General features: G+C 37.8%; 1 protein-coding gene across 4 annotated transcripts; it reads left to right on the top strand.

Moving 5' to 3' along the window:
• The first annotated feature begins 539 nt into the window (after nt 1-539).
• Nucleotides 540-15,870, top strand: LOC110044554 (lamin-B1.S-like). 4 transcript variants are annotated; one of them, XM_020750120.2, is made up of 15 exons: nt 545-1,167; nt 1,600-1,976; nt 2,649-2,931; nt 3,460-3,645; nt 4,215-4,340; nt 5,514-5,734; nt 5,857-6,038; nt 6,695-6,812; nt 10,683-10,761; nt 11,857-11,964; nt 12,121-12,240; nt 12,714-12,853; nt 13,064-13,301; nt 13,703-13,869; nt 14,410-15,870. In XM_020750120.2, coding segments are annotated over exons 2-15 (2,280 nt in total). In that variant the 5' UTR covers nt 545-1,167; nt 1,600-1,665; the 3' UTR covers nt 14,411-15,870. The 4 variants fall into 4 exon arrangements, with proteins under 4 accessions (XP_089145044.1, XP_089145043.1, XP_020605779.2 ...); XM_020750121.2 differs by having other exon boundaries at nt 548-1,167; nt 13,160-13,301; XM_089288918.1 differs by lacking the exon at nt 14,410-15,870 and having other exon boundaries at nt 540-1,167; nt 1,615-1,976; nt 13,703-13,873.
• The last annotated feature ends 1 nt before the right edge of the window (nt 15,871 follows it).

Raw genomic sequence — 15,871 nt, 5'->3', positions numbered from 1 at the left:
GAGACACAAGTGGAAGTTTGGGAGAACAAGAAATGCTGTGCGAACACAAGCCAGCTTTTTTGAGTTCTCCCAAACTTTCACAAGTGTTTCTATAACTCGATAGAAACATGGAAAACATGTAAAAAAAAAAAAGGGAAACAACTTGTTTACTTTGATCATCAAAATGTAAATTCTCTTTGCTCTCACCATCATTATGTCAACAGCTTGTGCTAGTTCTGTGTTTCTATCGAGTTATAGAAACACGCGTTTTAACCAATCAGCACACATATTTTCTTAGGGCTGTTTTCTAAAACTATGTAAAACATCAAACCCAGGGCTGGGCTTATTTTTGCTCAACAGGTTGCATTAACCAGGGCTGGTGTAACAGTTTTAAATTTGGTTCCAATTCTAAAATTGCCACTATTTGGGGGCTTGCCCCATTGATTCTGCAGCCCCGATAAAATTATATGAGCCACCTCCCCCCCCCCCCCCCCCGCCTACTTGAAGAATCCTGGATCTGCTCCTACCGCGGAGTATTTACTTAGTTTAGTTAACAGAAATGCGTTATTATTGATGCCTGATAAACTCGTGTGCAAAGCTAATTGTCTGGACTGCAACGCACCTTAGTCTCCCATGCAGACTAGACGCTCATAGCGCTCGTCACGCGTTCCTTCCCACGAACATTAACCTCGCATGCAGACGCTCGTTCCCGAGCCCTAAGAGCGTCTGCGTGGGAGGCTAAACGCCCCTTGGAGACGGATATTTTGAAGTTTTCTCACTTCATTGTTTTCATTTCAATTTACTTGTTTCATATGGAAAATTAAGTTATTACCCGAGCACAATAACGTCACGCTTTGCTGACTATGAATTAAACTTTACACTCTACTCCACTGCCGTGATCTGATTGGTCATGCAAATATTAATCTATGCCTGCATATGAATAATTCCCATGTGCTTTAGCAGCTATTGCCTGGATACCGTTTTCGACGCTAACCCGCAACACGGGGTGAAATAATATTGTTCGATCGACTGCCAATTATTGTTCTCCAAGGAAACGACTCAGTCTGAATCATAGAGAAGTTTACCTTCGGAAACGCCAACTTTGCTTCAAGGTTTTACACTCCGATAAGGCGAAATTCCATCACTTGTTATTTTTGGAGAGGGGTACGACATTACTTCATGGAGAAGGTAATTGTTGCATCTTGAACTCTTGTAGCTTTTGATTGACGAATCTAACCAGCAAAAATTTCATCGTTTATTGGAAAGGTGCGGATTATATTTCTGTTGAATACGACTAGAAATATTCAGAGAGACCTCAGAAGTCAACGGTTTGTTTAACTTTAACTTTCCTTAGCGACAATATATATTTTGCTGCAAATTGCGTGGAACAATTACCCGACTAATTATTGTGTCCGTCTTGAATGGTCTCGCAGCAACATCCATTACTACTGCCTCGTCTCTAGAGCAGTTTTGCAAAGTATCCGATCTTCCACCGAAACAGTCTTCGCTTAGAAAATGTAAATTGACTACTGATATAAAAACAATCTGACTTATTATCTTGGTAGGGATTCCACAGTCGTTAACAATGGTCTTTAATTATTAAATTTGTTTACTTGAAAGATCTGGTTTACTTAGCGACTCGAGAGCTTTAACCACTTTGTTGCCAAGACACCAAAGGAGTAAAAGATGACTTCACGAAGTTCTCCGATTCTCGCCCCTCGCTACATGGAGAAAGATTACCTTCAAAGTCTCAACGATCGCTTTGCTTCGTACGTTTCTCGCGTGCGGCAAATGCGTGAACAAAGCGGTCGAATGGAAACCGGAAATCTCGTCAACACGACCAAGATTCTAGAAGACGAGATCATAGCTTTGAAAGGCATGTACGAGCGACAACTTGAAGAGTTGAGAGACAAACTTGAGGTCATGGCTCGCGAGAGAACGCAACATCAATTGGCTGCGGCGAAGAATTCTGCCCTGGTGGCAGAGCTTCAAGACAAGTGAGAACACGTTTATTAGTGATAAGATCTGATTTCCCCTTCCGCTATCAAAAAGTCAGACATGCGATATTGTGCACAGCACCAAACGTTCCAAACTGATAACTTTTATAAGTGGAATTAACATGGCAGTGGGGTAAAAATGACTTTTTTCCCCTATTTGCACAGTCCTCTCCTGATCATGACCCCCCACCCTTGAAGGCATTATCTCCCACCCAATCCATTTAGACTTGGTCTAGTGTTTTTATGGCTGAGGTGTTCTAATCACAGTGTTATTTTTAATAAAAAGTACAGATCCCAAACAAGGCCCCTCCTATGTACTAATCTGCCCCCCTCCCCCCATATAGACAGTGCATACTGTTAATATTATCCACAGAAAGCAGCATGATCATTGCGGGGAAGTAGTATTCTAGCCCCCTTATTTCCTGAGAAAATTTACCACTTGGAGCACTTGAAAAGTTTTTGGCTGGCGCTAAACTTACTGGCAGACCAGACCAGCTCAGATCAGTCAATGCAGTGTAAAGTGGAACGACCCATACAGTATTCTAGACCACAAATCCTGGGCATTTAGTCAAGAGAATCTTAAGGATCAATGTTTCTTGCTGACAGACTGAAAGGTTGAACATACTCAGATAACTAATGTTGTTTTATTAATTTTTTTTATATTTTTGCTAGGCTGGGAGAAGAAACAAGTGCTCGGAAAAAGACAGAAAATGCTCTAGCAGATGCTCACCGCGTTATTGCAGAAAAGGAGGCGCTGTTGCAAGATGCACGAGTCACAACCACCCAGCACCAGAATGCTCACATGGATACCAAACGAGACAGGGATGGTCTGCAGTCTGCACTGACACAGACACAGCAGGCATTAGACATGGAGGTGGCTGCAAGGGCTGATCTGCAGACTCTAGCCAATCAACTCAAAGAAAAGCTAAACTTTCAACAACAGCTTCATGAGAAGGTAAGTTAGGGATGCAGCAATTCACTCACCCAGTAAACTTAATCAACTTATTTACCTGGAGTTTTAAATGCAGTATCCATGTAATTTACTTTTTACTCCAGTCTAGGTATATGCTGTAGCTGATATAATCTCTAATGAAAATGTGTTTTTCAAAAAGTCAGCACCATTCCAGCTTATGGATTGAAGGAGTTTCTTTGGAATGACATGAATAATGTAATTATGCAATCTTTATTAATTAGTCCTGGGTAGATTGGTGGTCTGTCCCAGCTATTTAAATATGAATATACCCCATTTTTTTGAATTATTTGGCAACTCACTGGTACCCATTAAATAAATATAATCCTCAGACTGTGGAGAAAGGTGCTCTTAGCTAGGGAAATGTCTCTTTGTACAGAGGAGTCTTTATTTTGTCCAAGCACGGAATACCACAACAACAATCCAGCCAGGGTTCAGTTCCAAATCTTCAGTTCCTATAGGCTGACACACTAACCAACCTGATAGTAAAATTTTGATATGTTTGGTCCTAAGGAGTTGCATGAGATGCGCTGCCGACTAGATGAAGCTGAGAGGACAATCTTGTTAGCTGAGGAGAGGTTGCATGAGCATAACATCATTGACGAAAATTTGTCTGCCATGCTGGCCAAAGTGAAACTGCACAGTGAGGTGGAGTTACGACGGTTTAAAGAAGAGGCAGAGATCTCATATCACAATGGGGTATGAACTAGTTCTATAGCCAAACCCTATAGACACCTTGTTAGAACCTGATCAATACTAGCTGGGTTTATAATTAATTGCACAGATTTTTGTGTGCATTTAGTTTACAGCCACATTTAACTGAAAAGATAATCACAAGACAAACTCAAGACCTTGGGAACGTTATCTGAATATCAAATTTCACCCTTTTGAATTTCTTGAAATTGTGAGGTGTAATTTCACCAATTGTTCCATTTGCGGAAGACTATTGACACATCTTAAAATGTTTCAAAGGAGTATCATTACTTAATTACACGTTATAGCATCTCTAAAGGAGGATTTAACCATTTTCTATGGTAAAGCCAAATTATTTCAAGTGAAGGTTACATGAAAAGCACTGCATTAGACTAGCCATGAACAAATGTATTATCACAAGGTTACATGACATGTAATTGTAGCATAAAAATGTTTGATATGTGGTAAAGAAAATTCTGATCTTGGCCTTCACTGGGAGTAAAACATACTTTAAGTTCAGACATTAAATGTCCTGAGCTTTTGCATTAATCACATTCTGATTTCTATGTTTGCAGGTGAATCAGATAAGAATGCAACTGGATAATGAATCTCGAAATCTTGCAGCAGCTACAGATGATAATATTCACCTGAAAGCTCAAGTTGAAGCATTGAACTCCAAAAATATCAATCTTGAGGCTAAGGTACAGTAAGAAAGTATCTGTAATTAATATTAGTATGTACCATGCAGGTGAATATGTGCTTTTCGTGTGCTCTGATTGGTTAACTTGGAGGTGATTAGCAAGTACTATTCACCTCCGAGCAGCTGGCACGAGAGATTTTAAAAATTCCAACCGCTTGTCATACATAAAATACAGTAAACACCCGCATATAAGAGCACATGGATTAAGAACATCAGGCTGAAATTTGGCAAATAAAGCACCACTTTTATAAGAACAATATCAGCCTGGAAAAAAAAATAATGTTCTTATAAAATGGGAAGGGTGTCAAAATTACACAAATTACCATAAACACACCTGCTGACCAATGGTATTAGCTAAGTTTTGGGCACCTTCGTTCTCTTCAGAATATCTAATATCATGAATTACATTTTTTGCCTTTACAATACTATAAACTACTGCATTGATAGAGAAAAACATAAGATTTTATAGCTGTATCAAGGTCAATCACAGTTGTAGTTGATCAAAGCTTGCAAATACTTGTCCAGTCTTAATGTTATTGTTTTGCTGATGTACATGTCAACACAGTAGTAAATCAGACTTTCAGATTTGCAGATGTACAGTGGACCTCTACTTTAGGCATTTCAAGGGTGGGGCAGCATATGGATCTGCCACAGAACTATACATACACCCTTCTTGTTACTGTTTTGTTACATTACTGATTACAGTAGACCTATTTGAACATTAGGTTTTTAATTATTGTTCCATCAATTTATGTAATTGTCCAAAAACATGATTAAAATTTCTAGCAACATTTTTTATGCTGTACAGCACTGAATTTAAAAAAATTTAAGAACATTTAAGAACATCCTGAGGCTGATTTTTCACTAAGCATCCGATAAATAAGAACACAATCAGTCTGACCTCTGAAATTGTGTGTTCTTATATGCGGGTGTTTACTGTAACATTTTGGTCTGCTTAAATTATTCAGCTTGTGTGGTATATACTTAAACAATTATGTCAGCTTTGCGGCTCGGTAAATATCCACTACTGTTCACCTCCACTTTGGTGAATAATTGTTAATTATTTTATACTATTGCTGAATTCCCCGTCTTCTTCACTTTGGTGATGTTTCAAATAATATGTTTACATTTTTAATTACTTAATAACAAGCTTGATTATTATACTCTTAACTAGTGTTCCAGTTTGGAAGCACAAAATGCTGGCCTGATTCAGTCACTGGAGATGGAACGTCAGCAGGCAACAAACACCATAAAGAACCTTGAGGCCAAGTTGCGAGAGCTTCAAGAGGCCCTGATGGCAAAAGTGCGAGAGTTGGGTCTAGCGTACAATGCTCACCTTCCTCTAGATCTAGAACTGGATGCATTTGCTACTTTGTTGGAGGCAGAGGAAAGAAGGTGTGCTGCAGTAATTAACTAACGATACTACTCAATTGTCTTTGAGAATGTTAATAAATAGTGGGTACACAAATTGAGAAATCAGAAAACCAACACTTCTCTATCTGTCTTTCTCACCTCAGACTGAATCTAGCCATGGAAAGCAAACTTAATACGACACCAGTACGTTCCCACACCTGGCATGCTACCCCTGCAGAGAAAGTTGTCATCCCAGCAACCAAACGTCCTGCCACCACCTTGGGAATTGCTCATTCTCCAGCAACTACAAGCACTGCAGTACTACGAAGACCCAAGACTATCTCAGGTATAAACCTGTTACACCCTGGCAGACTGTGTACCATATGCATCTAGACTTGTGTAATATTTTGCTTAGATTTTATTTATGTACGTAAAATGCCATAGGATGCAGACCTTAAAGTATCTACCATATATTCACTTATCAACTGGTCTAATTCAAGTTACTATTATGTTACTTTGACCATTATTGAGGGTTAACTATAACTTGCAATTGGCTAACCTGAGCATTATTTAGGCTAACTTGAATGCTACTGAGGTGAGGCTAATTATAACCAGATCAATTGCTATTGATACTGACCTAGTTACCATGTCTCAATGATAGACTCACTTGACTTGTAAATCACAGAGCCTCTTCAGGATGGTTCCAGAGCTGATTACAGATTTTAGGTCAATGTTAAGTGTGCATAATTTTTTCCATAACTCAGTACAGACTGTGTGAAAAATATTAGGTAAGCTAACTAGTAATTGAGTAAGGAAAATGTTTGATAAGGGTTTTAAAGTTAGGGGTAAATAACAATTATGTAGTAGCTGCCAGAGACCAAAAAAAGATGCCCATAACAACTTTTTCTCTAGGGGGCCAATTTTTGGACTGCAAGTGCAACTGCAAGTACCTGGTGTAAACATTTTAACTATGATTTGCTTTCTGCTTGTGATTTGCTCAAGGTACCTTAGCTGGCACTAAAGTAAAGCCTGTAGTCCATCCGATAACCACCAGTAGTCCATATCGGCACACCTGGTCCTATGTACCAAACTTTGTGGATTACCACAGCCCTACATCAAGGTAATTAATATATGTAATGCTAGCAGTAGCTTTTGAGACAATGAAAATTTGCATTGCCAAACTGGCAAATGGATTTGTCTTGTTCCATTAAGTTAATTGGTGCTGGGCCTCTCAATTGAGCCGGTACTCACCCACTATAGTTAAAGGTTTTTTTAAATCAAAGTCTTATAGTGGTTCTTAATGGTTCTTTTGTTTCAAGATCAGTGATCAAAAATTGTTGTTAATTTTTGTCCCAGAGTTAACATACTTTGACAGTCTCAATATCATCTATTTTGCTCCGGAAAAGGGTATAGATTTTTTTATTTTAAAATCATTTTCTATATTTATTAAATGATTATGAAATTAAAATGAAAAGCTTTTATAATATTATGAATCATTAATAGTACAAGGCATTGGATAATTAATATTAACACAAAACTGCTGCCTGAATGCTGTTCTGTATTGTCTGTAAGAGGTTTCTCTCTATTTTTAATGCTTAAAATGAAGTAGTTTACTTTCGCTTCTTTTTGTAATTAATTATTAATGAAGCATTAATATTTGTTCTTCAATTGCTAAATATTTATTCATTGGTTATCTTACAAAGTTTCTTGACAGTCCATTTAAACAACCTTACAGCTGTACATGTAACATACATGTACAAGCAAGGCCAGATTAATTAATTAATGATTGTGTAGTTCCAGAAAATATCCATACCTCCACCATGGAAGGCATTTTTTTCTAGCACCTCCCCACCCCTCTGGAAATTCCAGTTAAGCTTCATACATTTCTTTAAATGTTTTGGTCTTCCAGAACCCCCCCACCCCCCAGGAAATTCCAATCCCTTCTGTGGGGGAGTATGGATATTTTCTGGAACTGCACATTACAACAAACGAGTTAAATGAAGTCAAATCCAGGCCTTTTGCAAGAGTGGATGGTTATTGTCTTTGAATGACCATTAGAACCCTAAATACGTACAAAATTAATGATGTTTTGACGTGTTTATGTTAACATGGAATAATTCCGTTCATCTTCATAATGGCAATGTCATAACTTGAGTTTGTATATTTCAACTGTTTTATGAATTCAAAAGAACTATTGACTGTTAAAAAAAATAAACCTCATCATATCAAAGTCAGTAATATCACATTGTATAATTTACTTTCTGAATTTGAAAGGATCTTTTTCCTCACTCAGTTGCATTTTTTAACATAATTATTTTATTAAAACAGTTTAGTTTTTTACTGACCTTTATTTGTGAATTTTCTCACACTGGGCCAGTTTGATTTAACTCTTAAATTTTCAGGGTTTTTTTTCCTGCAATGTTGTTGACTTCAGTATATTATTGTCTTAATGTTGCACAGAATTCTCAGAACTGAAATTTAGAAAAAAACAAAGAAATTATTAAGGAGAATCAATATTTCAATTCTGGTAGTAAAGGTTAAAGATTATTCAGTACCAACCTGACTCTGGTTTCTCTGTTTCTTTTGGAGGTCCCTCTTTCTTCGGAGCTTTCCACGTACACTGGCCCAGTTTGACTACTACAAGATTTACCATTGAGAAACAAAACTGCTATGATGCCTCTTTGATTTACTAAATAATTTTTAAGTAACTCTTATTCTTCTTAATTTCATAAGTCATTTCCCTTTGATTAACTAAATATCTTTAAGCATTTGATGAGTCTTTTCAGTTCTAAAGTTAATTTCAAAACTCAAGGTAAATAAATTAGGTAACTGTCCTTAAGTAAACAAGTTACTGGTTTTTATGTAAGGTTTGTAAAATGTATTGAGTAGAACCCAACAAAACTTCTTCCCCAGTCCTCTAGCACTTTGTTACATCAGAGTTAAACCAAGTACAGAGGAAAATAAAACAACACCAATAACTACAGGAAAACAAGGCATTTTTTGATCAATAGAAAGTTTTGATTAGAACATTGTTCACTCTGATGAAGGGTGAACAGATGCCGCTGAAAATTCAGTGAACAAATAACCTTCAGATTGGATATATTTAAGTCAAATGATAAGAATATTGCTTAAGACTTGTTCCTAACATAACAGATCACCTTTTTATCTGCCCATGTGCAATACAAAAAATCCAAAAGCACTTATTTAAACCAATGTTTCGTAAGATTATCATTTTCAATTAGATTTTAATAATATTGTTCAGAAATTTTTAAATATGATTTTATTGATTTACATTATACTGCAAATGGAGGTGTAGATATTTCAGTTGTATACAATATTTAATTTCAAGTTGATATATTAAATCAAATTATAATCAAATATCATATATATAGCTATAAGTGATTTTTGCAATGTAGTTAACTATATTATTGATTTTACCAAGTGCCAGAACATTTTTATTCATTAATTTTATTTATATTGTTAGATTATGAAATATTATGTTAAATTTATGCGCTCAATTACAAATCATAGTATTCATTAGATCACCTGACTAAGATTTAAATTGCCAGTCATAACAAATTTGAAATTACAGATTGAAAGCTATTATATCCCAGTTGATAAAGAAGTTGTTGACACCAATAAGAAGGAAATGAAATTGATTATTAATAACAATAAAGATCTTTATCAAATCCACATGGATATTTATTCACGGTTATGTTCTGCAATCATAAATCTTACACCAGTGATATTAATGTTGACTATTATAAAGATGCATTTTATACACAGATTTTTTATCACACAAGTTTTTATATTGAGGAAGTATTTTCACAGTATTTATAAAAAAATGTCATTTTTGCATTTTCACACTGTTGTTTTTTGATAATAAGTAAATCAATCTCATAGTCTGATTCTCAGACAGCCCAAGGTCACTTGCTCTAACTGCATCCACTCTCAATAGAGCAGGGAAACACAAGAAACGGACCAACTCAGACCATCTGAAAATCTGACAAGCTAGGCATCTATCTTATTGTCCTTGATTAAGTTATTTTTATTTAGTCTAGTACTTTTGAGTATGACAATAATTAAAGTAAGTTACCTTTGATTTGAAAATTAAAAACCATTGATCATTAGCTAAAGAGCATCTGTTAGTTATTAAATGAGTAAAATTTGACAATAAAATCACTTTTTCATTGCACATTATTTATGTTTTCTAGTCTTTCTGGATATTTTGGTACATTTAGTTTGATTAACATACAGGAATGGCTTGAACACTTACATTTAATATAAGTGACCAAATTTAGTAAGTCTAAATTGTACCCCTTGAAAGTGTATATAGCCATTAACAGGAATGGAAGTTCAAATGGAGTTTTGTTAAGGCTACTTTAAGTGGAGCTGCCCACTTTCAAGTGTTCATAAAGAGAGACATAGCTTTGACTGCATGAGGCAGGTTGGATTGTCCTTGTGGCTCATTCATTCTGTTGAACTGCACATTCAGTCTGTCTCGATGTCTTTTCTGTTGTTTGTCTCCATCTGTGACTATTTGACTAGTTACTTTATTGTTAAACAACTCCAAATTGCCCCCCCCCCCCCCTTCTAAGATACTTTCCATATTCTCAACAGAAATTTGCAACCAATAATACATTATTGTGTGAAAGTTGGTCCCATTATACATGTATATGGTCTATGATGTAAACTTGATATCATATCAGCCTTAATGTTTTGCATAAAGTAATATTTTGCCAGATGTAAAGGTGCTTTTGAATCTGATTTTGGAAATGTTTGTTGTTTTGTGGTTAATGAAGGTAGCTCAAGGAAACAGTAAAGTCTACAGTGTTATATTTTGAAGTTATGACGTGTCATGAAAAAAAAGAAACTTTGTTTCTTGTAAGCTTTTTTTTTTTTTTTGACTGGCTTGATATCTCGGATTTTAAAATTAAAAGCATTATTCATGTCATCCTTTAAGTGCCATTTTGTCTTTGTTTATATCCAGTCATACAGGAAACGTTCGTATCTTGGAGGTTAATCCCGATGGCAATTATGTCAGAGTCTTCAACACTTCCAGCTTCAAAGTGAGTTCACTTGTGCAAGCACGAATTCTAAATTTAGAAATCTATCACCAAAATAATAAATCTTATTGTTGATTCATTAGTTTGAAAATTTTTTGTCTAGGAATTGATTCAATTTGGGGGCTCAAATCACTCCTGAGACACATGTATTTTGCAGACCCTGATTATTTAAAGAACAGATAACTAAATGGTATTCTCCTGATAACTTACTATCAAGTGGATTTAGAAAACAGTCCTAAGAAAATACGTGCGCTGATTTGTTAAAAATCGTGTTTCTATTAACTCGATAGAAACACAGAACTAGCACGAGCTGTTGACGTAATGATGCCGCGAGCAAAGAGAATTTACATTTTGATAATCAAAGTTAACAAGTTATTTTCCTTTCTTTCGTCGTTGTGTTTTCTAAAAGAAATAGAAAACATGTTATCCGTGTTGCTATCGAGTTATAGAAACACTCGTGAAAGTTTGGGAGAACTCGAAAAAGCTGTGGAAACAGTCGCCTGTGGCTCGTGTTCCCACAGCATTTCTCGTTCTCCCAAACTTCCACTCGTGTTTATAACGTGTGTATAACTCGATAGCAACACGGTCCACGTTTTCTATTTCTTAAACATCTAAGGCCTCTGATTGCGATATAATCTATCTACTGGACAGTGATTTATCGGTTGGATGGTGCTATTCATCCACTGAACAACCAGGACCAAGAATGGTCCTATAAAAAGGATGGGGTTACTCGTGGGAAATTTTGTAAAGAACCCCAAAGAGGTATACCAAGGTCCTGTTTTGTGGGCGTGACTTGAAATTTTTTTCATTCTTAATGGGTACCAATTCTGAAAAAAAAAAACATTATCTTTCGGCTCAATATCGTAGCGCAAAAGCTCTTGCTGTGGACCTTGTGAGGCTGAACACCTCAAGAGGTACCAAAACCGCTTGTGTAACCACTGAAAGGCATGACACCCCCGTCCTTTTAATACAGGAGTTCCCCCCCCCCCCCCCCCCGCCGGGCAAGAGACCCTAGGCCTTAATAAGTTTAGACAGATAACAGACGTTATAGTATTGCTCTTGTGACTTACGCATGGCATGGCCTTGATTTGTTCCCAGGATGAAGAGATTGGTGGGTTTATGATTCAACAGAATGTCGCTGGAAGGCCTGTGACAGTCTTCCGTTTTCCTCCGAGAACTCGCCTAAAGGCTCTGTCACATGCAACTGTAAGTATTGCAATTACGAGTTTGCACCTGTTGGGTCCTCTCGCATTGGGTTAGACTGGAAGGAACTTCATAATTAGTTACTCCAAGTCACGATGGTATCAACCAAGATGTGTTAACGATATCGTAATCTGTTTGATTCTCCCGGCCCCCTTGTAGGTGTGGTCAGCAGCAAGTTTGTCGAGACACAATCCTCCATCAGACTTCCTGTGGAAAGATCAGCACAAATGGGGGACTGGACCAGAGTGTACCACAATCCTCTGCAAGCCGAATGGACAGGTGGGGCTCGCTGTTTGCGTCATTAGGGGCGATGTAATGGATGGCGAGAATCAAGGGAACAAATACGTACTTTAGTCAGAGTAAACTGAGCTTGTGGTTTTTGTGTAAGAGGTTCTTTAAAGCATTAATATATCGCAAAACATTGGAAGGTCACTATTTGAAACTATTTCTCAATACATTTAGTTTGATTGGCCTTAAACGTAGGGTCCACTAATAGACTTTCAGAGTTAGAGCCACCTACCTTGCACATAGTCGACAATACCACATGACGGTACATCTCAAAGTGCTCAGTTGAATGGACACACACTAACTAGGAACCATTTAGAAACATTTCACTTTTTAACTGAGGTTTGGCTGTGGAAGTGAAACGGTGATTAGTTAAATTAAACAGTGCTCAGACTAACTATGTCGCGTATTACTATATTATACAACTATTTTTGTAAACAGTGAAGTTTGTTTTTGATATCCTGTAGGCTGTAGCATGGACCACTGCCGCTTATCCATTCGGTGTGCCGAACCAAATTCCCACACGAGACACAGGACCAACTGTCTTGCCAGAGACTGGTTTGGACAAAGGGCCTGTCAAGGAAAGGACTTCCCCTCGCTCTCCAAGGTGGGCATATATTTACAGCTAGAATAACTCGAAAACCGCGCGGGCAAAAACATGACTGTTTCGTAGTCTACTGTAACCACTGCTCCATTTTGGTACAATTCTAAGCCACCATGCTAATATTGATCGTCCACTGGTCACGATTTTATGCACAGCATTCATTAAGTGGATTTCAAACGTTATAGTAAGTCCTTACTTCCCCAATTTCATCAGGTTTAAAGCCCCCGACCCTGTGCCAAGAGAGATAGAAGGCAAACCTTTCTCTAACACCCCAACTGACCCTCTTCATCCACACACTGTTCAACCCAGGACCAAGACTGGCGGCCATGATGCCATGAGTATGCACCCTCAGGCGAGATCGCAGACAGAAAGGCCGGACCCTTCTGGGGCCAGTCGAACTGGAGGTGCTCCCCTAAGAAGGTTTACAGGGACGTCTCTACCGAATTGCAAGGTTGGTGGTAACAAAAGGGAACTAGAGCGGTTTTAACTGAGTGTCGTAAAACCAGAACCAAACCAATTACTTACCAATTAGACTACTCAACCAATCTCAAACCGTAGTAAAACCAAAACCAACGTAATTGCCTGATTACTTTCGACACCTAATTGAAAAGCGCTCTATTAACAATAAAACTTGTCAACCTCAAAACAGTCTTGATAGGTACGCTAATTAACTGGAATATTTCAAATTCGTTTGTTGGGAAAAGTACGACCGACCGTTAGTTCTCAGTCGGAAAAAAATAGAAACTCATTATGGCGCGTGAATGAGAAACGTTATATTTGAAAAGGTCCAGTGTTGGTTAATTCAGAAAAACAGAACAAAACAGCTACTGATTTCTTTTCAATGATCAACAGAGCTCAGCGCCAAAGAATGGCCAGGGAGGATCCATACGTGTTTTACCAGCAACAGACTTCAGTTCACCGTCACAAAAACATGAAGACAGACTCAGCCAATTAAGCAGTCAGCAGAAAGTTGAGTTCGCGCCGCCAATGCCACGACCGTATGTCATAACGCACACATGGTAAGGGAATGGGACCAATGCAATCTTGGGATGATCAAATCAGGAAACCGTTTCCTATTTGGATTGATTTTTTGTTTCAGTTAGTTAGGTGTGTGGTGCTTTATCGAAAAATAACAAAAGAGCAACGTTCTTTGGTTAATCTATATGTTCCAACATTTCAACCAAGCGACCGTTAAGGTAGTAAGTAGTATTCATCAATCAAAACACAAGTGCTGTAAACTAGTCCTACATTTGCCACACAATGGATGTTTAATAAATTCGGTTTTCAATGCCAAAGTGAACACATGGTAAGGGATTGAGACAATGTAATCTTGGATGATCAAATCAGGAAACCGTTTTCTATTGGGACTGACTTTTTTCAGTCGGTTAGGGGTGTAGTGCTTTTTTTAAAAAAGAAAAAGAAACAACGTTCTTTGGTTGTCTTTGGTTAATCTTTCAATATTTGCCACATAACAGACATTGAACAAATTCGTTTTGCAATTCTCCCGACTTAACATGTTTGATTTTAATATTGGCTTTTGCCTGTTTCCTTTCGCACAGATTTAGAAGTACGCACATTCACAAGAAACATTCAGAATGAGAGGGACTACAAATGATGTCACTTTAATGATGTCTCTGAGTCCATGAACATTACTAACCTGGAGATTTGGTACAACCTTAACATTTGTTCCTTTGTTCACTCCACCCGTGGATGGAGCATGTAAATAACTGGCCTCGGTACGGATAAAGTGCACACCAATACCAATGTTATCCCAGTTAGTGATGCGTAGATGAGCCATGTCAGGATTTCGTTTTTACAGTGCTTGCCACTTGACAATCATTTTTGTTAATTTTTTGCGCTTTTCTCGTGGCTTCTTTACTTGATTTGGCAATGAAAATGCAATCAGTGAGGGTGGCAGAGTTGTCAACTGTCAGAGAGCGCATTTCAAAATTGGCAACTCCGCCTCTGACAGTTCTTGCGCAGTGATTGACCAGTCAAAAAGACACCAGAATGCTATCAATAGCACCAGCAGTAGCAACAGCACGGTAAGGTTCTACAGAGCTTCCAACTGAAGTGAAATTCATTTTGTGCAATGTAAATAGACCCTTATCGCTGGTATAGCTGGCATAATATGACAGTGAAGTTATCTTTTATATTATATAGAACCATTATCGTGCCTGTTAGTCGTTGCAAATCGGCAGAATTTCTGACTCTAAGTTGATAGCATCCTACGCTGACGCTATTTGGACTCTCTGCGGAGGAGTGCGTCAAAAGCCACAAGAATTTCTGGGTAGTTAACTACTAGGCAGACAGCAAACTCCATTTCATAGTACGTTACACTAACTGGGAAACAAGTATCAAATAATTGCACGTCAAACACTGTAAGATCCTGGGAAAGCAAAAGTTTTCCAGGACCCCTGTCGGTTTGAAATTGAATTTTTTTATAAGCACATTTTCAATTCTGAATAATTGTAGACCTTTTTAAGAATTTTAATATCACGAATGTACGACGTCTTCAAATGTACTTTGGAAAGAAGATATCTAATGTTGAATGAATAATTTTGGTCGGGGAGGCAAGTGACGTTTTAGGCAAATTTGGAAGTTCGGATTATCTTCAACCAATCAGCTACCTCGTGCCCAGGCTCCGTTGCAATTTGTCGGTGAAGCGTGTTTCGCCAGACTCCAAGGAGGGACGCAAGGGACAAGGTAGACCAATCAGGAATAATCATAGCTGTTATACAGCTAAGCCTGCGTTACATACTTTTGTAAGCTAAGAAGGCACAGGAACGAGGCTTAAGGGTCGCACTTCGCACACGTTCAATACAATGTAGCCCGACTCTGTCGCGTCGGATGTGCGTCTAACCGAAGAGTACTATAGTAACGGCCAAACAGTGTAAGTTGAGCGTTGGGCGCGTAGGGAGGAACTTGTTTCCCAGGCTGTATTTGCATGGTGTGAATGCGTGACTTGAATTGTACTAAAAAAAAAAAAATAGTTTCTGAAATAAAATTACACTAATGCTG

Source organism: Orbicella faveolata, unplaced genomic scaffold (assembly GCF_042242905.1).
Source record: "Orbicella faveolata isolate gen_17 unplaced genomic scaffold, um_ofav_v1 contig_2, whole genome shotgun sequence".
Taxonomy (NCBI): Eukaryota; Metazoa; Cnidaria; class Anthozoa; order Scleractinia; family Merulinidae; genus Orbicella; species Orbicella faveolata.
This window is presented reverse-complemented; position numbering and strand designations above follow the sequence as displayed.

Excerpts from the sequence above, each read along its gene's own strand:
- LOC110044554 (XM_089288918.1), top strand. The coding sequence starts at position 1,666 with ATGACTTCACGAAGTTCTCCGATTCTCGCCCCTCGCTACATGGAGAAA. Across the intron at positions 4,341-5,513 it reads ATATCAATCTTGAGGCTAAG|TGTTCCAGTTTGGAAGCACA; the intron begins GTACAGTAAGAA and ends ACTCTTAACTAG. Across the intron at positions 5,735-5,856 it reads TTGGAGGCAGAGGAAAGAAG|ACTGAATCTAGCCATGGAAA; the intron begins GTGTGCTGCAGT and ends TTCTCACCTCAG.